Source organism: Thunnus maccoyii, chromosome 15 (assembly GCF_910596095.1).
Source record: "Thunnus maccoyii chromosome 15, fThuMac1.1, whole genome shotgun sequence".
Taxonomy (NCBI): domain Eukaryota; kingdom Metazoa; phylum Chordata; class Actinopteri; order Scombriformes; family Scombridae; genus Thunnus; species Thunnus maccoyii.
This window is the reverse complement of record NC_056547.1, coordinates 28059255-28082922: the sequence shown is the minus strand read 5'-3', so window position 1 is coordinate 28082922 and position 23668 is coordinate 28059255. Positions and strand designations below refer to the sequence as shown.

The 23668-nt window shown below is 39.8% G+C and overlaps 2 protein-coding genes across 2 annotated transcripts; one reads left to right on the top strand and one right to left on the bottom strand.

Moving 5' to 3' along the window:
- Positions 1–10095: 10095 nt before the first annotated feature.
- oxsm (3-oxoacyl-ACP synthase, mitochondrial) lies at positions 10096–13566 on the bottom strand. Its single transcript, XM_042434815.1, has 2 exons — positions 12316–13566; positions 10096–10750 (listed from the first exon to the last, which is right to left on the bottom strand). Exons 1-2 carry the CDS (start codon positions 13305–13307, stop codon positions 10348–10350), a joined length of 1395 nt encoding a protein of 464 aa, XP_042290749.1. The 5' UTR covers positions 13308–13566; the 3' UTR covers positions 10096–10347.
- A 140-nt stretch (positions 13567–13706) lies between these two features.
- Positions 13707–23598, top strand: ngly1 (N-glycanase 1). Its single transcript, XM_042434814.1, has 12 exons — positions 13707–13967; positions 14642–14756; positions 15024–15242; positions 16210–16372; positions 16485–16704; positions 16829–16950; positions 17849–17994; positions 18778–18888; positions 18973–19158; positions 20570–20755; positions 22619–22796; positions 22887–23598. Exons 1-12 carry the CDS (start codon positions 13867–13869, stop codon positions 23060–23062), a joined length of 1923 nt encoding a protein of 640 aa, XP_042290748.1. The 5' UTR covers positions 13707–13866; the 3' UTR covers positions 23063–23598.
- The last annotated feature ends 70 nt before the right edge of the window (positions 23599–23668 follow it).

The window sequence follows — 23668 nt, the reverse complement described above, 5'->3', positions numbered from 1 at the left end:
ATGTAGAGAAAACAATTCACTGGAGGGGGAATTTGAAGACAAACAAAAAATGTGATTATTACAAAGCTAGAGCTCATCATTATACACAGCTTTGTGAAGAGATCATAAACATTGCTCTTTGTTACAGAAGGTGGTTAATTATACATACATCAATCAGTGATCATGCATCCACTCCTACTGACATTTCACTGAAGGCAAGCACTGAAGAGTGGAAATCATGAGTGTAACTGACACTATACATTGGGAAAGAGCGCAACAACTCTGGCATGTATGGCAGTCTGCACCATCCTTGACCCCTTTTATCTGCACTTACCCCACAACACTCGACTGTAGTACTGACCATTCTCCACATATCTTTATAACTGTAGCTCAAATGCAGTGGTCAACCAATGTCTGCTCTTTGGAGAATGTGGCCTCCTTTCTATGTAGAAGTCACATGACAGTGTGACATCAATGTGTGCCATGTACAGGGATAGATGACTTGGTGTTTTGCTGCTATAGATATATATGTAATACCTGTTTTACATGCCTGTACTCTCTGGATGTTTTGCATTCTTGGGATCAAACTCGATGGATTTTTGATTGATATAGATACATCTATGAATATATTATTATAAATTATGTATAGACATTCATGGATCCCAGATGGTGTATCCTAATGACTTTGATGATCCCCTGACTTTTCCTCTAGCCTCTAGACATTTATGGTATTAAGTGAAATGTTTCGACAACTACTGTATCACTTTGGTGATCCCCTGACCTTTCACATAACGCCATCATCAATTCAAATTTTTCATTTGTCCAATACTTTGTGAATGTATACCTATAAATGCCAAATTAATGAAATAATGTGTTTAATTCTAAATGTTAAACTAAGCTACAGAGCTGCTGCCATGGCTGTAGCATGGAGTATAGCTAGCCACTCAGGGTCATTGACATTGAACCTTCATGCCCATGCCAGGAATCTTAGTGTCATCTTTGACACTAAGATTGACATTGAAATTTGACAAACAGATCAGCTCTGTGGTGAAAGGTTACTATAAAGTCCATCCTCTCTTTCAATGATATGAAGACTGTTACCACCACATTAATCTCCCCAAGGCTAGATTACTGCAACTCACTCTACCTGGGTGCTGGCCACTCCTCTTTGTCTCGCCTGCAGCTGGTGCAGAATGCTGCAACGAGACTCAAGTGTTCGCCCTCCATTGACATTTTTAAGACAGAACTCAAAACGTAATTGTTTTCAATGACCTTTGGCTACTCTTAGTGGTTTTAATATTTTGGTATTTTTATAATCTTTTTTATAATCTTTTATTTTCTTATGAATTGATCTTACAAGTTTTATTCTGTTTTCTGTTTTACATTTGTGCACCTATTTTGATATTGCCTTGTATTTTATTATTGCCGTTCACTGTTGTGATTCGTGCCTTTTTACTATATTTGTGCCATTTTACTACTTATGTCATTTCATTTGCTACTGTTGTGAATTCTACTATAATAGGTACAGCACTTTGGTCTACTCCAGTGGTTTTTAAACATATTATATAAATATACTTGATTTTATTTGATACACTCTTAGTGTGTGGTCAGACAGAATGAGAAACAAATTTTTGACGGAGTGTTATCACATACAAAGTCAATGCAAAGATGTGAGATGATGCAAATTGCTGTCAGTTGTGAGATGTGAGTTGCTAGCCAGCTTACAGCTAATATACAGTTGGCATTTTGGCGGTTTTTGGGGCAAATAAACACAAATCGTTCAACGGTCAAATACACACAAAAGAAGCCGAGGTGAAAATTTGCTTCTCTTTCTGTCCTCACACACACACATTTGTATTTTTTGAATGTTGGACACAGCCAGGCTAGCAGTTTTCCTCTGACTCCAGTCTTTATGCTAAGCTAAGCTAATCACCTTCCTGTTCCAATCATGGATATATTATAAGAGCTGGATACCAGGCTAAAAATGGCGCCCATTCAGTCCTATAGGAATTGCTCGCCTGGCGCATACGCCAAAAAAATTTTTCTAGCTTCTGGGTTTGCTTCCGCGTTGTGCGGCCCACTGAATATGCACAGTAGTGTTTCCCCCGCTGGCCCCGCCTGCGAGTTCCTGCTTGGCCCATAGACTTTACATTGTGATGATGTCACAGATTTTTAAATCGCTTTTCTCGGCTTGAGGAAAGTTTTACAAATATAAAACCTCCATGAATCAAAAATTCATAATAGAAAGAGTCATAATTGACATTGTTTGCAGTTCAAGGTGTCCTGTCAACAGTTTTACAATGTGGTGACGTCTGTTTTACAATGGTGGTCTATGGGGAAAATCCTTTTTGGGCTGCAGGGGGATTTTTCGCTGCAATACCACGAGTGGCCACTGGGAAAAACTGGCTGCAAGGCTGGGCAGCGTCGCCCTATCCAGTTCTTATTATACATCCATGGTTCCAACTCCATGCTTACTGTACAGATATGAGAGTGGTATCCATCTTCTCATGTAATTCTCAGCAAGAAAGCAAATACATGTATTTCCCAAAGGCTGAAAATCCATTGGAAGCAAACAAATTGTATAACATCACCTCCACCACTTGCTCGTTTGTGTTTACACCAGCTGACGAAGACACAGAGATATATAACGAGGACAGACCACTGCATGTGTTTCCTGGTAATATTTGTTTTAGCAGATTCAAAACAGATTATATATGCTTGGAATCAGTCGCAATGGACTATTTATCACCATGGATCACCAGGAGAGGATCTTTGCTGTTGCTCTGTTGTTTGTCTCTGTCCCTGTAGTCTAGAAGGGAAGGGTTATATAGCAGGGGAATTCCTGAAACTGCAATGATTCTCTCCCCTAATGGAAATCTTCCTGGAGCTTCCTGGTCCACAATCAAGCCACTTTGTCAGTTTCACTGCGTCAATTCAGGGTAAATGTTGCCTTCATTTGCATAAAGTCAAAATTTTTCAACTTTCAACCCCTGCCTTTTTTTGTGGTGCTGGTCAGTCCTGCATAACCTGGAATCCCAAAATGCCTTCTGAAGCAATTCACTCATGTCCCAAACAAAATGAACTGGGACAAACTTTGCATTATGGAGTTAGCAAGGCCATATAAAGAAACCAGAGAAAACTTAAGATATCACCTGTGTGAAGATATGTTTGATACTTTGGGGAAAGGTCAGCAGCATTGAGCAGTATGCGTAATTTGTAATGAATGGGTGAACCGAGACCAAGTTTTAGCACCACCAATGAAGCTTTGCTAATTCGGTGAGGAAAATGTTTAATTTCCTGTATATTCTTCACAATAAAAGTCTCCCATTATTTAGTCATTAAACGCTTTTAATGTAAAGCAGTAAAGCAGGAAATGTTGCATTTGCATCAGCGGCAACTTAACACAACTCTGATATGTTCTGCCCCTAGGCAAGTTTCTATAAAGCTGGCCAATCAGAACAGAGTGGGTTCATCGGGAGGGGGCCTTAAAGAGACAGGAGCTAAGACTGCCTGTTAAAAGACAGAGACTGAACTGAGGGGCTGCATAAAGGGCCATTTTAAGATAAATAAGGTCCAAAAATAAGGATGTAGAGCTGGAAATGAGCGTAACAGATCCCCTTTAAAACAAACCAAAATCAACTCCTGACTGTCAAAGGTTCTATATGTACTGAGCTGAACTGTGAGCACTGAGCAAAGACTGATTTGTATCATTTTTATGGGCCTGAACAGGTAAACTATTTTGTGTTTCACCAGAAAATAAACAAAGACAAAGTAATGTCCAAAAATAAACATTATGTACGTAGCTCTTTTTTCAGTTCTTGTTCGTCATCTCATGACCCCTCAGATTTACCTTCCAACCCCTTAGGTGCTCCCAAACCCCAGGTTGGCAACCATTGCTTTAAGCAATAGGATATACAATACAATTCAACAATTCCTACTTTGTTTAATGCACAGTATAACTGTAACATATTAGGTAAATCTGACCAATCTAAACTGGCTAAAATTCCATAATTCCATAAGTGAACAAAAGGGTGACACTGGATCTGAATAATGGTCACTGAATGAAGGCCATTCAGTGGATGCCACAGACCAAGAGGAGGTCTAATTTTAGAACCTGGTGATAAGCTGTGCTCCCTGTGGGACAGGGTGATATCAAAGGGAATGCATGCTGACTCTGTTGCCATGGTGATCATAATTCAGCATGGATATCTCCTAATTAGAAGGAAAGGATGTAAAAAAAAAAAGAAAGAAAAGAAAGTAGGAGAAGGAGGAATAACATGAACCAAAGTCATCATCATTACAGCAATGGGAATCAATAGTTCCTGCCCAGCTTAGACATTATTGATATGGAGTGCTGGACTGGGTACACTTAGCTCTCAGAGTGCAGAGGGCAAAGGAACAGACTGGAATCACGATGCAAGGCTGCTGCAAAATCCTCATCATTGAGTCTGTACATTTTAATGCTACAACATGTTTTTAGGATTTCTGTCCATTCACTCCTAATTTTACATAAAGGTAGGGAATCCTGACCATCTAATTGTGCTGTGGTTTTAATTTTACAATGGAACATGTTTACTCTTGCTGCAGTGATGGAAAACTAAGAGCAAGAAACTGCGGAAAAACACCAACGCACAAACTGTTCATCAGGATAGAAAATGGAGCTGGACAGCGACTGATTTATAAGTCCTGAAACCAAAATATTCCCCATGAAGATGCTGGGCTTTCCTTTCGAACCAGTAAAAAAAAAAAGCTTGTCACAACTCATTTATCCTTGTCAGATTATTTCAAATTAAAAAATGGATGAATAATTGATTTATTCATTAGCCGGATGTGACATCCAGAAGAGTTAATAAAACGTAATCTCTAAAAATGGGCCTGGACAGACATTCCCCAGTACAGTAATTCATCATCTGGGTCTGGCTTTACATCATGCTATTAAATTCAGCTGGGACGGTACAACTATTCATCAACTGAAATATAGAGCAAGAGGTCCAAGCTTGCCATATACAGAATATGAAGCAACAGTTTCATCGTCAGGGTTTGGCAAAATTTGGCTTCATGCATGTATCATAAGGCATCAAAGCAACAAGGTACCATAAGCATATTGTAGAAATATTTTGAGTGCACGGTGTAATGATCATAATCTACAAAATTAAGGTAAAATGCCAACAAGCCCTCCAAATTAAACTACCAAATGCATCATTTGACAGGGTGACTCAAGAATGACACATTGCCCCTATTGGCAGTAAGCGGGACATCGCACTGTTAAAGAATAATGATGTTTTATGATGTGACAACGCTGTGGTTAAGGTCTGGTTAGGTTTAGACAAAAAAACAACTTGGCTAGGTTTAGGGAAAGATCTTAGTTTGGGTTAAAATGACCACTTGTTAAAGTTAGAGAAACATGTGGTGTGGATTAAAGTTAGTACCTCCTTAAAGTTAGGCAACCTTCATCGTCATGGCTACAATAATAAACACGGGGTTAAGGTTAGGGAACAATCATAGTTACGCTTTTTAAAAAACTGTCTGATGTGGTAGGAAATGTGACTTGTGGTTGGAAACAGGCTAACAGTAGTTTCTTGTGGCAAAGTCTCAAATCTCAACATCATAAGGGCTGCCCCACTGCTCCAGGCCATACACTACAACTGCTAGATGGCACATATAGCTTGTTTTTGGCCCACAATATTACAACCTGTTGTATTGTTTTACAGGGAGAACAGCGGTAAATGAATCAGGAGACTGAGTGTTTCTATACAAGTCTAACATCAGTATGAACAAAGGAGCGTTCACATTAACCTACCCTGCAATGAAATTGCCTACCACTGAAATCATGTTTTAAGTATTGGTGCAGTAATTGGATTACTTTCTTACTTTGAGTAACAAGTAGTGTAAAGGATTACAATTTAAAATTCAGGTATTCCGTAACATTCTTTGACTTTGACATTTTCGGTGGTCTTCTCATTTGCTATCTTACCAGGGTTGGATGGTATGGGTGGATTAATAATTTGATTAATTTCATTTTGTTTTGTGTTCAGTAAAGAAATTTGTCTAGGACCTGGTAGCTTGGTACAAGGGCAGGAGGTGAAGTGGGGAGAGACGGCTGGCTCCGCTAAACACTCTTAGGTGAGAGCAGACCTCAGATAAGCCTACATTCAAGAATCACCTGGTTTTGTTCAGAGTTGGAGGGTGTGTCAAGCTTCAGGATGGGACTTTTGGAGTGCTGTGGCTAATGCCACGTTCATGTCATATCGTTCAGACCACAATTACGAGAAACTAAGTCTGAAAAACTATTCATGTCAACCTTTGAGTTGTAAATCCAAGTTAGAAATTTTGACAGTGACAAAATCTCCCAGTTGGTGAAAAGATAGAACTGTCAACAAAGCGTTAGCAAAATGGTGCAAGCTACCATTGCACTCAGCTACATCTAAATAAAATCCATTATTAACACTAATACAATTAGTGTAGCTGATTTAAAATGGGCTATGCGCTGTTTTTTTGTATCTGGATTTCCTTATGAATGAACCACTCCAAATACACCACACAGCTGCTAATATAGGTTATTTATTGACCACAAGGTTAGCAGTGAGTATGTGTGAATGCTCCCAAGTCAGAATAATGGGAGGTTTTCCTGATTTTGCCATCCTGCTAACATTGTGTGAATGCAGCATAAGCTAGCTGTTGATGGTAAGTTAATACCTCCAAGCCATGGGCTGGTTGCTAATTAAACTGGCTGCTTGTTAAAACTTTGTGGTTTTAGAGGGAGTTACATAATGTAACTGTTTCTTTGCTGCTTGAAGACTATCACTGAGAAATAGTTACAGCACGTAACTCCCCATAAAGCCACAAATTGTCTGGGTTTTTCTTTTACTGTGTACATGGATTAAATAAACAAGGTACAACATGTCGTCTTTAGTGGTGTTGGTTGGTGTATTCTTGTATGTTGGACAGCTAGCAGTTTTCCTCTGATTCCAGTCTTTATGTTAAGCTAAACTCACCTCCCAGCTCCAACTCCATATTTTCTGTACAGATATGAGAGTGTAGTATCCATCTTCTCATGTAACTCTCGCAAGAAAGTAAATAAGTGTATTTCCCAAAACTATTTCTTTAATACATTGTTCTGTCCAGTTTAATGCCACACTGTTCAACACTTTTGTTCTATAAGATGTAATGCACTCTGCAGACTGTGGGAGCAGCTAGCGAGGCTTTAGTCTTATTTAATGTTGGCCCACTTATTATATTGTAAAACCTGTTTCTCTTTTCCCCTCAGTGGAATATAATTTACTGTACAGTGTGAGATTTGTTTTTCATTTAATGACAAAGTCTTACTCACATCATCCAAAAATCTTCACGGGGCAACTTAAACACACACATACTCTGAATCATCATTTCTGCAGGGATATAAACGCCTCCAAATGGGCACCCAGTGTCCCCTCACAGTCATTCGTCTCCCCCAGGAAGACAGGCAAGAACTGTGTGTCTCATCTCCCATAAAAAAGAGCAGAATAATTGTAGATCAAACTTTGAAGAAAGGGAACAATTTGGACAACTATCCTTTTCCCTTAGGGGGTTGTTTACTTTCATTTCAACCCTGACATAATGACACTTAGTCCCAATTAACCTCTCTTACCCATCCCAAAGCTCTGTTGATCCTGTGTTGTCCTTGCAACACTATATGAAAAGGCCACACTGGGCTAAATCAAAAGGAGAACAACACATAGTCCGAGGTCTCGGCTTGGAAAGTGCCCTCATAAGTGATAACAAAAGGCACTACAGTGAGATCATGCCTCCATTAGGATCTTATGAAAATCAGCTGTGTATACCTACAGCACCACTTATTTCCTAATTGCAATAAATTGTAACATTTTTTTGGAGTCTGGGTTCCTGTTTAAAGAAAACACAGGTTGGAAATAGGAAGCTAACAGCAAGCAATTAACAGTTATTATCATCTTCTTAATACAATTACTCATATTAACCTCTTCCATTAAATGATTTCCTCTCAATTTACTGGCTCTAGGAGCCCTCTGTCTCTCTCTTGCTATTTCTCTTCAAAGCACTTTGATATTTCATCCTCTAAGGTCAGGTAATAAGACCAACATGAATGACCTGACCTTTGACCTCAGTCATTTTGGATGCTTGTGAATTGTGATGGTACTTATTTTTCTGCTGTAAGGTGTCTGCTGAATGCCAAACATGTAAACTGTACTGGGAATATACAAGAAAGCAACATGCATGACTTACTAGGAGCCAGCACCACCTGCTGGTGCCAAGTGCTATATACAGACATGAACTTTTCACAGTGATAGTTGAGCACAGTCATTAGAATAATGACTGTGCATTCATTATTCTAATGACTGTGCTGATCATTTTCAAATTTTGCCAAAGCAATTTAACATAACACAATGATCTAAATGCTGTTTAAACACCTCCACACAACTCTTGTCTTGGTTCAAGGATGGCATTCAGCAGTCTTCATTCGCTAGACGCCAGAGACCAGATGAGATGAGATGTTCTGGATCATTAGTAAGAGGCGATTTGAGCTCAGATTTTCTTCACCATGTTTTGTCACATTGTTACCTGTAAAGACACCGAGTGTGAAATAGCACAATAAGTATAAAGCAACTGCAGCATGTGTCATTTGTGTGTAGTTGTAGAATGTAAATGCCTCTTCAGGTCATTAAAACCTCCACATTCCCAATAACAATACTGAGGATGTGACCTTGAAATAAAACTGAGTCAGAAAAATCTAACCTCAAAATTTTCATCTACAGTAGACATTTTTTTTAAATCTTCAAACAACAGTCTGCTAACATCTGAAAACTGCCCATTAGTCTGATAAGTTGGCCACTGAGCAGCTCCCACTTAAAAAGAACTTATTTTTTACTGTAGGTTGAATTATCTTGCAATGTTTTTGTGCGCTTCAAAATGTGAGTTAACTAAATTTAAATAATTTGTCTTTTCATGACTTGTTACAATGTCAAACACACTGAGATAAGTTCACTGAACTTGAAACAAGCAGGGGAAAAAAGTATAGTAGTGTATATTCAGTCAAAAAATGTTTAGTCATACTGACAGGCATTATTGTGTGTTTTCTCTCCAGTTACATTATCTCAGGTTGAAGAGTCAGTCAATGTGAAAGAGTAGTATGAAGCCTTTTGTGTCTCCAGAGGGAACTGTGTGAAATCTGATAAATTGCCTCAAGTGATGTCCCTTGAGTCAGCGTTGAAAGCCTCTGTAGCTCACCCCTCATAACAGCTCCAGGCTACATTAGACACTACTAGGATAACACCTAAATGTGTGAGGTTGAGTGAAGTCAAGTTGCATCATGGTTAATGTAGGCACCAGGTTTTTACAATGACAAAGGATGCATGTAATAAAAAAACTAAATATCGCTGTTTTTGCTGCATTGATTTTTATCCTTTTTCTTTTTTTTTTTTTAACTGTACTAAATTGGTGGAATACTCTTAAATGAAGTGTATGGTGTATGGAGGGTGAAGTATATACTAACCTTCATCATTCAGCATGGTTTTCATCATCTTCAGAGGAGGCAAGCAGGACAAGAAGTTTTCACCATGTATATTTTCTTCAAACCACAAGAAAGAATGATCTCTGGATTGGTTTAACCTTCAAGCAATGCATGCTGGGAGGTCTGCTAATATGCTAATCATGTCAGAATAGTACAAACAAGAACTCGTAAGTTCTGAAATGGGTTTGAGAATTATTACTTTTATGTTAACCTAAAACAGAATGAATAAAATGTATGTTTGTTTTATCAAGTTAATTTAGTTGTTGTTAATTTCACTAAAAACGTCTATGATGTTTTGCTGTGCAGGTGAGGGGTTAAGGGCCTTCCTCAAGGACACCTAAGCAGTGATAATAAGGGAGGGTCAAGTGGTACTTATTCACATCCCCTACTTGGATTTACCTTTTCAATCCAATCCATAAAAGAGGCGACCTTGTGGCAAGCCTGGAAACATGAACAATGATATTGGTAAGCAGAGCAACACAAAGGCCAGAACTATCAGCTTTTCCAAAGACCATAATACAGTTTCCTCTGATGTGACACTGTTTATAGATTTGACCATTTTCCAGTCAAAAGAAGAACAAAAACAACAAAAATCCTTTCAGAATTTTTAATCTTTGCAGGTTTAAATTACTGAAATTTCAAGTTTCTAAAAAAAATTAATGGAATCTTCTCAAGAAGTCACATTCAGTTCATTAGAGCTTCCCACAAGCAACCAGTGGTAGTTCTGATCAATTCTACTCATAGATATTCAGCCAGTTAAACTCTATGACACCAGAAGTAAAGAATACACACTGAATCAGATCAGACCCTTAATAAAAAGTCCAGTATGACTTTTTAGAGTGTCATCAGATGCTGGTGAGACACAGTGAGGCGTTGGTGCCGCCAAATCCAAATGAGTTAGAGAGGGCGACACGTCTGCCCTGAGTCCGCCATGGCTGCGCTGTGCAGGGAACATAATTGAGGTTGAACTCTGGCTCAGTGCGGTCCAGGTTGAGGGTTGGGGGCAGGACACCGTGGTAGCAGGCCAAAGCGGTGAACGCTGCCTCCAGAGCGCCCGCGGCCCCGAGGAGATGTCCTGTGGCTCCCTTGGTGGAGGAGACGGCCAGACTTCCGATGCTTTGCTCTAAGAGCCTCTTGATGGCAGCATTTTCAGCCGCATCACCCAAAGGTGTGGAGGTGGCGTGGGCGTTCACATACGTCACATCTGCTGGTGAGATGCAAGCATCTCTGATGGCTGCTGACATGCATCTGTGGAGACAGTGGTCTGACAGTTATCAAGTACTTCAGGTTTATTATAACTTGGGTTTTACTTTTGTAGTGTTGGCCATGATTTCTAATAGTACTAATAAGATTGCCGTCACCAAAGTAAATCTGGAAACAGAGCAATATGACGGGGTAGGAAACGAGTCAGATACACAGACAGGTTCTAAACAAGCTAACAGTTTAGCCAAATTATCTAAACACTTTATTCTGAAGTAAAGTAAAAAGTAACAACTGAAAAACTGTGATAAGTAGTGTATCTCAAAGGTTTGTTTACAACCTGTTTGATTGTCTGACTACTCATGTTTCTTACAGCTGATGTCTTTTAGCAATGTTGCTGTGTTCCCTAACCTCAGCAATTAAAGCTGCACTACTCGATATTTTTATGACTCTATCTACCATTTCCTCAGCTCTGAGCAGTTTAGCCTCTTTTAGCTCATTGTTTTGGTTTTCCGGCAGGCAAAATCTTCTCTCATCAACATTTCAGCAGCAGCAGGCAGCTGTTTTTCAATGAAAAAGCTCTGATAAACCTGCTGCACACTATATGCCCAGCAGCAAACAGCAGACAGACACAGTTAGCGACTAGCTGGTGAACATAGTGGAGCATTTAGCTGCTAAAGAGCCAGAAATTTTTCTCAAGAGGAGGCCAAACAAGACCAAAAGGAAAGTGAGCAAGTGATTCATCAGGAAACCAGAAAAACAACTTCAAATGCGTCTGCTGAATGAGGTTATATGTGTGAAAATGGTTTGCTAACAAATTGGTCATAACAGGCTTGAAAGGCGATAGTATGTCAGTGTTTTTTATCTTGTGCTGCTGCCCACTAGTGGCAAAATTAATAAAAAGATTATTGCTGCTTTACCTTGGTGGTAAGAATTATGACCAAAACTACAAAAAGTATGATCCTTGTTATTATAAGTAGATATTATCCTTAAGAGTAGTTTTATGGATTCATTTTGGGCATTTATTATTATTTGAAAGTTAAAGAACCTCAAAAGATGTTTTAAAACATATTGCGTCTGATATGGTTTTTCAACAAAAACATTCCATTACCTCGTTAAAATGTCCTAAACTTACAATTAAACTTGAAATTTCCAGAATCTGAATATGCAAATATTTTTTCTTTCAAAACTTTAACTGCTGGACACAACATGTCTCCTACTTCTAAAGTCCATTCTCGGTGCATGTGCACTGGAGGCTTCAAGTTTCCTTCCCCCACTTGTGTGAGTTGCATACTGGACCATGATTGGCTCCAAACTAATTGTGATGTCACAAATCATGCTTGTATGTTCACTCCTTTAACTCAGATTTAAGGTGAACTCAGAGAAACTTTCCCTCTTTCAGCAGATGAAAGTTAAAACAAACTCTGCACATACAGTACATCACTCTGCACAGTGAAAATAACAACATCCAAGTGAAGGAACAATAAACAAAACACATATTTTTGATTGGAGACTTCAAAATGTTGAATATAAGTACAACATGTTGGCTTTCAAATGGTTAAACAAGAAAAACAAAACAAGTTCCAGCTTCCAAAAACCCTAAAATGAATCACCTGAATGCCCCGTCTCCATCTGCAGTGGGTGCGGTGATGTGGCTGGCGTCCCCTGAGAGCCCATAGCCCAGGATCTCTGCATAGATTCTGGCTCCTCTCTTCACTGCATGGTCTCGCTCTTCCAGCAGGAGCACTGCAGCTCCTTCACCCATCACAAAACCCTCTCTCTCTGGGTGAAAGGGTCTTGATGCCAGCTTGGGTTCGTCATTCCATTTAGTGGCAAGGGCACGCGCCCTTGCAAAGCCGGCTATTGACAGAGGACCCACACAGGATTCTGTTCCCCCCGTAACCATAGCAATTGCATCACCGTGGGCAATGAACCTTGCAGCATCACCTATAGCGTGTGCACCTGTGGTGCATGCTGTGGACACAGCATGGTTGGGACCCTTCAGCTTGTGTTTGATACTAATGTGTCCTGCAGCCATGTTGACAAGAATGCGAGGCACAAAGAAGGGGCTGACTTTATTGTAACCCTTCTCTTGGAAAGCAGTGGAGGTGCGAGCGATTTCCTCCAGTGACACCATGCCCATGCCAACGGCCACCCCTGTAGTGAGCTGTTCTTCTGGTGTTTTGGGGTACCACCCTGAGTCCTCCAGAGCAAGCTGAGCGGCCGCCAGGGCCATCACAGTGGCTGGTGACATGCTGCTGATCTCCCCACGAGAGGCAAAGCTCTCCTCCTTGAACTGGCCCTCTTCAGACCCTCTGGGTACCAGCGCTGCAACTTTACAGGGAACAGTGTTGTACTGCTCAGAGCCAAGAGCAACAAGCCCACTGTGACCCTTGATGAGGCGCTCCCAGACCAGAGCAGTCCCTGTGCCCAGAGGACACACTAACCCAATGCCAGTGATAACTACCCTTCTTCTCTGCTGTGTAGAGCTGTGACATCTGGAGGCTTGGCTTGTACAAACACAGGCACTGTTTTGAAGAAGTGTTCTTATAGTCTGTTGCCTGAGCTGCAGTTTAGTCCAACAGGAGAGTGATGACGCAGACATGCTGATATCTTAAAGTTTAACACTGCTAGCTTGTAGCTTTGCTGAATCTCCTCTCAGTGTGAGAAAGATAAATATATACGAAACCAGAAACAGTTGTAACTTACTCAGAGCATGCTGCAAAGTTATCTGTCACTTGTTCAAATATCCAAACGAGAAGAGTCTCATCCTTGCATTTGTCTGCAGCTGACTTCGAGTAGTCTTTCTGAACGCCAGCTTCTTTTAACATACAAATATTCATTTTAAATATGTAATCAAATCGATAAAACAGTAACATAGCGCAGCATGAAACAATTTTATGGCGAAATAACAATACAATTATACACAATATATAATTGTTTTATTTTTATTTTTTACAGCTGCAAACATTTATTCAGGCGGTGATAGGTCAGCTACATCAAGGACCCAAAACACCCGCCCCCCATTTTTTTTTAACGTTCTTTATTATACAAAAAATTCCAAAACATCTCCTTAGCCACAGAGCACAGTGACACTATTAGCATTAGTGATTATACTCAAAAGTGGAAGGACTTTTCTTTTAGTTTGCTCCAGAAACACTAACATGGCTGCGTCACCAGCAGTCACAACACTATGTGAGAATTCAAATGAAGTCTTTCTAGACGTCGCCAAGTTGTTACTCACCTACGCGGACAATATTTTAAGGTAAGGTTGTGAACTAGACAACGCGACATGAGGTGTTAAGCTGAGACTGTATTAGAAATATTCTATATAATACGAATAATACAGTAGCATCTAACATCATTTCAGCAACAGTCGGACTAACCGGTGAAGCTAGCTGCCTTTGAGCACCGGTATACTCCTTAGCTGCAGTTTACACAGAGCGTTACACCAAACTGTTCAAAAATCCGGCATTTGTAATTGGCCGTGTTTATGAGTCTTGACCTCTATGGTCTTGACGTAACTTCAGTACTAATCGTCAGGGTGCAGTGGTGAATTCGGCATAAGATTGACTCACCAGAGAGTACAGAGAAACGGATACAATCTGAATATTCACCAGTAACTCACACTTGTTTGCCTTAAGTAGTGAAGTAAAGTCTCAAGTTCAAGTTAACACATTAACAGAGACTCGATTGAAATGTAGCTTTAGGAAAAGACCAACCTCTGTGCAATGGTAAAGCAGTAGTAATGAAAGTAGGATGTTACTGCCACACGTGGACATCAATATGCAGTAACACCAGTTAAACGAGTAACTCAAATTACTTATGTATGAACTCATAATTCATTGGTTTGTACAAAGTAATTTGCCTCCTCCACCATAGAGGAACAAAATGTATTTCCTGAAAGGTCTCTCAACAGTCTTACTTCCTTCTCGACAGGAATCCCAATGAAGAAAAGTACAGATCGATCCGTATAGGCAATCCCACTTTTTCCACTAGGCTGCTGCCCATCAAAGGTGCTGTGGAATGCCTCTTTGAGATGGGATTTGAGGAGGTAATTTGCTGAAGCTCCACTTAAAAAGTGACAGGTGGTTATTAGGCTGTGTGGTTGTATCTGTGACCTATCTGTGAGTAAATAAAGTACACAGATCAGATGCCTCTTTTTATACTTTTGTACTGAAAAAATACAACATGAAAATGCATTATAGAGGCTGATAGATCCTATTTCTTTTTGTTAGTTTGGTTTGTTCAGTTAATGTGGTAATGATGCCTCATGTACCTTTAACAGCCAAGTCAGAATCACAATTGCGCCTCTTTTCAGGCTGAAACCCACCTGGTTTTTCCCAAGTCTGCATCAGTGGAACAGCTAAGACTCATCAGGGAATCCATAGCAACAGAAAGGGATCAGCGACTACGCGGTGGGCAGCCTGTCCAACCTACTGCTCAGGCTCTTGTGGCCTCTGCCCCAGCTTCAGCTCCAGAAAGCTCTGCTGCTTCCAGCCAGCCAGTTACATCACCTCCACCACAACCGTCATCCTTGGTAACGATGCATTCCTGTTATAAATGAAAAGATACTGTGAATATACGCTGTATATATCTGTTGTATTCATGCGTAATAATTAATTGTAGCAGGGTCACAGTGGAGGCTAACACATCTCAACTCAGTTTGCTCACTTTTTTTTGGTTAAAATCTTTTCCATATGAAATTGAGAATCTACTAATCTATTATGGACATATTGCCTTAATAATTAGAAACCCCAATTAATGCCAGTTAACCAGATGAGGAGGGTGTCAAAGCCCTGATTTGTGAGTATGCTACATTTATAATGTAGAACAGTGTATTCCATAAACTGGTTAATTTACTATCATTACATGAATGTGTGATAAAGAGCAGCTATATAAAATTCTCTGCCTTCTTTATCATAAGGGACTGCAGGAATATTATTAGGAGGGGAGGGAAAAGATCAGAAAAGAGGACTGGGTCTTTTACTTTTCTCTCATCCCAAATGTATATTTAATGGGTCTTAAATGTGCTCTTTTTCATATGCACAGGACAGCAATCCTGTTTCTGGCTTTATTTTCCTTTTAATACAATGAACTAGTTGCTAATAGGACTTGGATGCATCAATATCATGTCATTAGTTTGATTGTGACAGTCAGACATCTGATCATATGTCAAGCTATAGCATCATTTGATCTAATTCATATATATGTTATCATATGGAATCTGGGAATGGACTTCAAAAAGGGTGGGGTGCAAAGAAAATATTATTATTAATATTATATATAATATTATTAATGCCAGGGAGGGCCTTGCTATTAAAAAATAAGGTGAAATAAGATTCAGCACCCACCTCAAATCATTTTTACACACCTCCTTACATCTCTCTCTCATCAATATCATGTATACAATACCTGCCTCACGGTTGAAAAACTGTCACCCTGTCACCACTTTACATTCCTCTAAGTTTGTTTATGACCTGGATGTTTTGTGTTGTGTCTGTCAGGAGAGCAGCATGAGCTTCTTTGTGACTCTCCAGTCGAACTTCCAACACGTGATGATGTATGAAAGCCCCGAGCTGCAGCAGAAAGCCAGGAGCCACATCCCTCACCAGCAGCTCTTCTCTGCTGCTGAACAGAAGCTGAAGGAGGCTACAGAGGTCGACTCAGGTGCAAGTCCCACTGCGCATTCGAAAGAATCGGTTTTGTATTTATATGCAAATCAAGTGATACTGAATGCAGTGATTCAGAGAAACCAGCTGACCTGTTTTACTGTTTGTAGAATGTAAACTTGGAAAGGAGGTCTTCCTGGTGCTGGAGTTGCTTAGATGGTTCAAGCAGGACTTCTTCTCCTGGGTCGACTGTCTGCCCTGCAGCCGCTGTGGAGGCCAGACCCAGAATGCTGGCTCCCTCAGTCCCAGCACCGACGACCTCCGCTGGGGAGCCCAGCGAGTGGAGAACCATCACTGTCAGAGCTGCCAGCTCTCCACCAGATTCCCCAGGTCTGTTTGTGTGTTTGTGACATTTTGACTGTGATAAGGGTGTTTAGGACTAGCACTTGAGACTTGTTTTGTCTTAATCCTTGGACAAATATACATTTTGTTTTCTGTGTATTGTCAATACCAGGTACAACAATCCTGAAAAGTTGCTGGAAACCAGGAGGGGGCGCTGTGGGGAGTGGGCCAACTGTTTCACCCTGTGCTGCAGAGCCCTCGGCCTTGAGGCCAGGTACATCTGGGATAGCACAGGTATGTGCACGAATAACAGATTTAAGGAGCATACTGTCACATATGTCGACATGACAGAATTTGCTTACATGGAGTCCTCTCTGAATATTAGTCAGTGTTATTATCATCTACAGGACATGCCTCTCCAGAGAGATGAGTTTCACTTTCAGTGTGCAGTGTGAAGCTGCTCATCAGGCTGAGTTTCAGTTGAGAGTTTTAATGTTTTGTGATGGTTTCACTTGCTTTCCTATCTGGGCAAGAATAGAAGTCTGTGCAAAACACTGAACAGTTACAATTTTTATTAGGCCTGGGTGATAAAATGATAGCGATATGTACAGGTGATAGATGCTTCATCAATAGCAATAAGAAAATAGTTTGATAGAATGTTGGATAGTTTCACCTAAATGCATTAAATACAAACCGCCATGAAAGCACATAACAAATACACAAAGTTTGGTTGCATGAACAAACCCCAAGTGTGCTCCCTCCCTGGCTCATAAACAGCCTGTCATGTCCATTGATGGACAGCCAATCATTTAACAGGTGTGTTGTTCGGTTGCGCCAACATGTGACACAACAACAGAAACTGTGTGGAGTGAGAAAATGAGTGCAGATGTGTGTAGCTTGACAAAATAAAGTAAATTCAACCTTTTTTCCTCTGGTCTTTATTAAAGATAGGTCATTTAAAATGATCAATAATAATCTATATTTACTCAAAGGAAACATTTTATCGTGGTCATTCTTTCAGCTATATCACCCAGCCCTAATTTGTATTAATATTTTGCGGTAAAAGTAATTTAAGATACTGAATACCTGGTGTTCATAGCTGCAGTCACAAATCTCAGGACTTAGACAACAGAAGGGTACTGTAACGTATGAAAGTCTCAGTTAAAATCAGTCCTGTTCTCTATTGTTTCAGACCACGTGTGGACAGAGATTTACTCAGCTTCTCAGCGTCGTTGGCTGCACTGTGACTCCTGTGAGAACGTCTGTGATAAACCTTTGATGTATGAAGCTGGCTGGGGGAAGAAACTGGCCTACGTTCTCGCTTTCTCTAAGGACCAGGTCAGAAAAATGAACACATACTACAAGAACTTCTATTACTACAGCTATCAACTGTTCAAATCTATACTGATATCACTCCACTACTACTTTTACTACCAGTATTTGGCTGTCAGTGGGTCAGTTTGCCTACCACTACAGAATAATATATCTCTACAACTATTATGTGGATCGCCATGAAATCTTATACAGACATTCATGATCCCCACAAGATCAATCTTAGTGACTTTGGTAATCCCTGAACTTTCCCCTAGCACCACCTTGAGGTTGTTATTTGTGACTCACAAGAAAGTATCTTGAACCTTTTGACTGTTTTTTTAAATTTTTTATTTATATACTTCTTCAGTGGGTTTGGGGCTGAGGGCCACAGACAGGATAGGGACATCAGAAAGTAATGAGAGACAGACTAACACATTATCTTTTTCATTGGATTTGTTGACAATAAGAAAAATAAAGAATAACACCAGTCTTCTCCTTTACTCTTACTGCCATTAGTTCCTTTTCTCTGCTTTAAGAGAGAAAAAGATGTTCTATTGTGTAAAAGTGTAATCATCAGTCAGTGAGTGTGCTGTATGTAGGTGCTTTGTTGTGGAGGACTAAGGAATAGCTTTCACTTTATCACCCCCTATGGGAAAATCATCATAGCTTTGAAAATGTCAGAATGCAGTGGTGAGATGCACCAATTCCACACTGCAGCAGCAAAGAGCTGCACTGTTTTACTGTTGTTTCAAATGAATTCTCTTCCAGCTCAAACCAGACATGTTTGTGTGTGTGTGTGTGATGCAGGTAGTTGATGTGACGTGGAGATATTCCTGCAAACATCCAGAGGTTTTGTCGAGAAGGACCAGGGTTCAGGAGGCCTGGTTGCTGCATACCATTAATGGGCTCAATGCATCTGTGAGTCTTTTTAACACTGCATGTAAGACTAGTTGTCATGGTGATTCCAATTTTAACCATTTTGCATCTGCTCTGATTCTGAAGAGGCAGCAGTCCCTGACTCCAGACAGGAAGAAGGAGCTGACGGAGCGGCTGCTTGTTGAGCTGGTAGAGTTCATTTCCCCAAAGAAACCAAAACCAGGCGAGCTGGGAGGACGCAGCTCTGGCTCTCTGGCCTGGAGGATAGCAAGGGGGGAGACCAGAGGGGCTGATACAGGGACCTCCACACAGGTACCCGTATAATATATATGTTGTTATAATGGATCTCATTGCACTCTTTAGTTACTCATGCATTTCATTATTTCTGTTTAAATAGACATCATGACAGAAAACAAAAAATCTGTTTATGTTTGGCTAGGGATCAATATTAGGCTTCAGTCAATATTTTTGATGATTATTACAGGTGATTGAGTTTGCCTGTAATTCTATTTTATCCCAATATTGAAGGTCCTTATAGGAAAACCGCAGTTTATTACACAATAACATGCTGCACTACACTTGTGGAACAGCCTTCCTAATCATCTGAGGGCAGCACAGACCCTAGACTCTTTAAAAACATGCTTGAAAACCTTTATTCGGGAAGGCTTTTTCTTTATATTATAGACATATTTTAGTGGCAGCTAATCTGTCTGAACTGTTGGTGTTTCTTGCCCTGTTGCCTGTTCCCAGGTCTCAGCAGTTGCTTTGGTATGTACAGTGCTGGCTGATAGAAATGATGTGCACAGCTACAAAAAGAACTCCAAGTAATAAAATGTAGTTTTTCTTTAAATAAAAAAAGGAATTCATGAATTACATGCATTATTTACTCTTTCCCCCTAAATGTGATCTCCTATCAATTGATATAGGCCATTGGACAAAAAACTTTCAGTAAAAACCAAAGATGATGTAATGATATACACTCAGTTTCCAGTTTATCAGGTCCATCAAGTCAAAATTATAATGCAGTCAAATCCAACAGCATACGTTGTGTTTTATTGAGTAGTGTTTCTAATATTACCTCTACCCTAATTGATATAAATTAGGCGGAAATTGGGAAAAAGTCTCAACAAAATTTTAACTTACAACCAACATTTATAAGGACAAAAAAATATGTAATCAAATACCATGCAGGGGCAGATCAGCATTGAGGTCAAGAAGCCACCAGTACTGTATTCTTAATATTCTAATAGCTTGATAGCTTAAAGGACCAGTGTGTAGGATTTAGTGCCATCTAATGGTGAGGTTGCAGATTGCAACAAACTGAATACACCTCCTCTCACCCTCCCCTTCCAAGCGTGAAGGAGAACTTACGGTGGTCACAAAACTCACGAAAACAGGAAAGGCCCTCTCTAGAGCATGTATTTGACTTGTCCATTCTGGGTTACCGTGGAAACATGGTGGTGCAACATGGCGGGCTCCGTGGAAAAGGACCCTCTCCCTATGTAGATATAAAGGGTTCATTCTAAGGTAACGAAAACACAATGAGTCTTATTTTCAGGTGATTATACACTAATTAAAACATATTCATGAATATTATTTTCCATTTCTGCCAAGTCAGTTCTGCTAGATGCCACTAAATTTTACACACTGCATCTTTAATAGTTTGATATCTAATTCAGTTTGGTATTTGTCTGAAAGAACGTGTATCTGTCTGTGTGCTCAGGCTCCAGGTTATGTGTTTACTCCCACTGAGAAAGAGAAGAGTGACGGATTACTGCATGTGCGCTACAGTGCCACCAAAGACCAATACTGTCGAGTGTCCAACAACTCTGAGGTTATTCAGAGCTGGGATCATTGTGTGTGGAGGAAGGAGTCAGTCTTCAGGAAGGTGGAAAGTGACTGGCAGATGGTATGTTTAAAGTCCTCCACTCAGAAATATGTTTTTCTTCTTGTTCCTACTGTTGGATGTTTGAGCTTCACTGTGCCGAATGATGTATGTGCAGTTTCACACTAGAGGGCTGTTTTCTCAATCATCTGCTGAAAGTGGAAAGTTTCTCTGTGCTCATTGAAAATCTGATTTTTAGGGGTGGGCCTATGAGCATGATTTGTGACATCACAACTAGTTTGGAAGCCAGTCCTGGTCCAGTATTCTTACTCGAGTGTGATGTGGAAACTTGAAGTCTCCAGTGCACAAACACTGAGAATGGACTCCAGCAGTTAAACTTCTGAAATTAAAAATATTTGCATATTCATAGATTCTGGAATTTTTGATGAGGGAGAAGGAGCAGACTTTAATTTTAAGGATTTTAATGTGGTAATTATACTTTTTTGTGGAAAAAACATATCAGACACACGTTATTGTTCAAAGCTGAGTATTATTATGTGTCTTAATATATGTCTGGAGGGGATCTTTTGCATACCGTTTGAACATTATTTGTAGACTATAACTCAGGATTGGAAACACATTCTTAATGCTAAGAACTCAACACAAGTATAACAATGTGTTCATTGTGCATTTTTATCGTAAATGCATAATAATAGAGACATTTTGACGTCCTCTAATAGACTTCATGAACTTTTGTCATGGCTCAAAGGGAAATAATGCTTCAGTAAAATCCCAAAGAACTTAAATAGCAATTCCAGTATAAATTCAGACTTTGTTTCTTTACATTTTCAATTATTTTGTGTTAAAATTGACACATTTTACATTAACTGCAAAAAGAGTGTGGGGTGCATGCACATCTAAAAAAACTTTTACAAGTGCTTGATCAAATAACAAACTAAGGGCCAAAATCGGACACAAAATTAAACCTATGTTTTTGACAATGCTGACTAAGATCTCTGTTAAATCAAAATGTTGCTCTATTAAATTTCCTGTGCCTGATCACTGTCTTTGTTTAGCGTCTTACATGCCAACATTTGCAAACTAGCACTGAACACACAGTACAGTTGAAGCTGATGGGATATCATGAGTTTTGCAGGTATTTTGTCATAAACAATGTATTAGACAGGTTAAAATGTTGACCAGAAGATGGTGCTAGATGAAATGTTATTGCAATTGATCCTGAGAGGGACATGAATGTGTGTAACAAATTGTATGGCAATTACCACACATACCAACCTCATAGTGATGCCAAAGGAAAAGTCAGGAGATCACCAGAGTAATTAGGATTCATCCTCTGGGGTCCATGAATGTCTTACGAAATTTCATCGCAAACTATCTTGTTGAGATATTTTAGTCTGGACCACAGTGGCTGACTGATTGACCGTCATAATGGTCGATAAAAGAATGGTAATTGAAGTTGTAGAGGCTGAGCCACAGAAACAAGTGTTTTCACTGACATGAAGCTGTATATAAAAAATTGTTTTTCCCAAAACATGTTTTAAATCTCATAGGAACAATATTAGTTAGACTGTCTTTAGTGTTGTGGGAGTGGTTGTTTTTGACTAGATTAAAATGGTTGGAAAGGTGGGGAGGTGCAGATTTGTACACAATCCTGTGGGAAATACTCATCTTAATTAGCACCACCCTTTTATCCATGGGGAGAAGATTCAATTTTTTAAAATGAACTGCATCAAGATGTGTAGCTTATTTTGCGCAGTCTTGTTTTTAAGTACTATCTTCCTATTCTATCTTACATCTTAGTGATGTAAGATAGTATAGGAATGTAGGAAATGAAAGTAAAAGGTTCATACCAGAGTCATCTTTTTGAAGACCTAGGAACAACATGCAGCTGTAGGTGTGATTATCTGATTGTACTTCTTCCTGCAGGTGTACCTTGCTCGAACAGAAGGCTCCTCTATGGGAAGAATCAGCTGGAAGTTTGACTTTGCTCCAGCAGGAATGACAATAAAGTCTATCACCATCATGGCCAATAGCCAGACCTTCCACTCGGGAAAAGTCTGTTGGCAGTTGCAGGCAGGCCAGATTACTACAGAGTTTTCTGCAGGTATGTAACAGATACTCTGATAACATACCCCAAATAGGAATGTGTGATGTGATCTATTAATGACTTCCCCTCCTGTGTTTGAACCTTCAGATGGGAAGATGCAGTCTATCCAGACTCTAGATGGCTCCTCAGAGTTCATGGTTGAAGCAGAACTCAGTGGTGGGGAAGGGGAGTCATCATGGCAGCACTCTCAGCTCTTCAGACAGAGCTTGAAGGAGACGGAGGAGTCTTCGTTTGATATCCTCATCCACCTACAAGATGCTTAACAGTTGTTTTATTCATCAAGATTGGACCCTTAATTCTTTTTCACTGTTGAGTGCTCTGACAAGTTCAGGGATAATTGTTTGGATGATAGTTTTTGTTCTAAAGTTAATGTTTGATGACAAACCAGTGCAATATTTAAATTTGTGTCAGTCCTCTGGAATGGTTAAATATGCATGGTCTAGTGATAGATGAATGAAGACATGAATTTTGTACCAATTACAGATGTTGTCACACATTTTAAACTTTTGATTTGACTAAGAGCCAGATAACACATAACATTACAATATACCTGTAAAGCGTTTTAACATAAAGCTGTAGAGTTTTTGTAATATTTGCCTCCACTGTCACACAGAAGACCAGGGCTGCCAGCTCAGGTTGCTCCAGTTGTCATGCTACTATTAAACAGTAATTTTTTGGTGAGTGTGTTATTTAATACTGGGTTACTGGACAGAACAAATAAATGTTAGTATTGGTGTATGGAAAGGGCTGAATGTTAGTAAATGTATGGTGTAATAAAGATATTTTTTGCAGTCTTGTAGTCGAGTGTAAAGCTATGGCCGGGTGTGCATTACTGTCTGCTGTTGAGTCTTGGTGGATTTTTGTCGCCA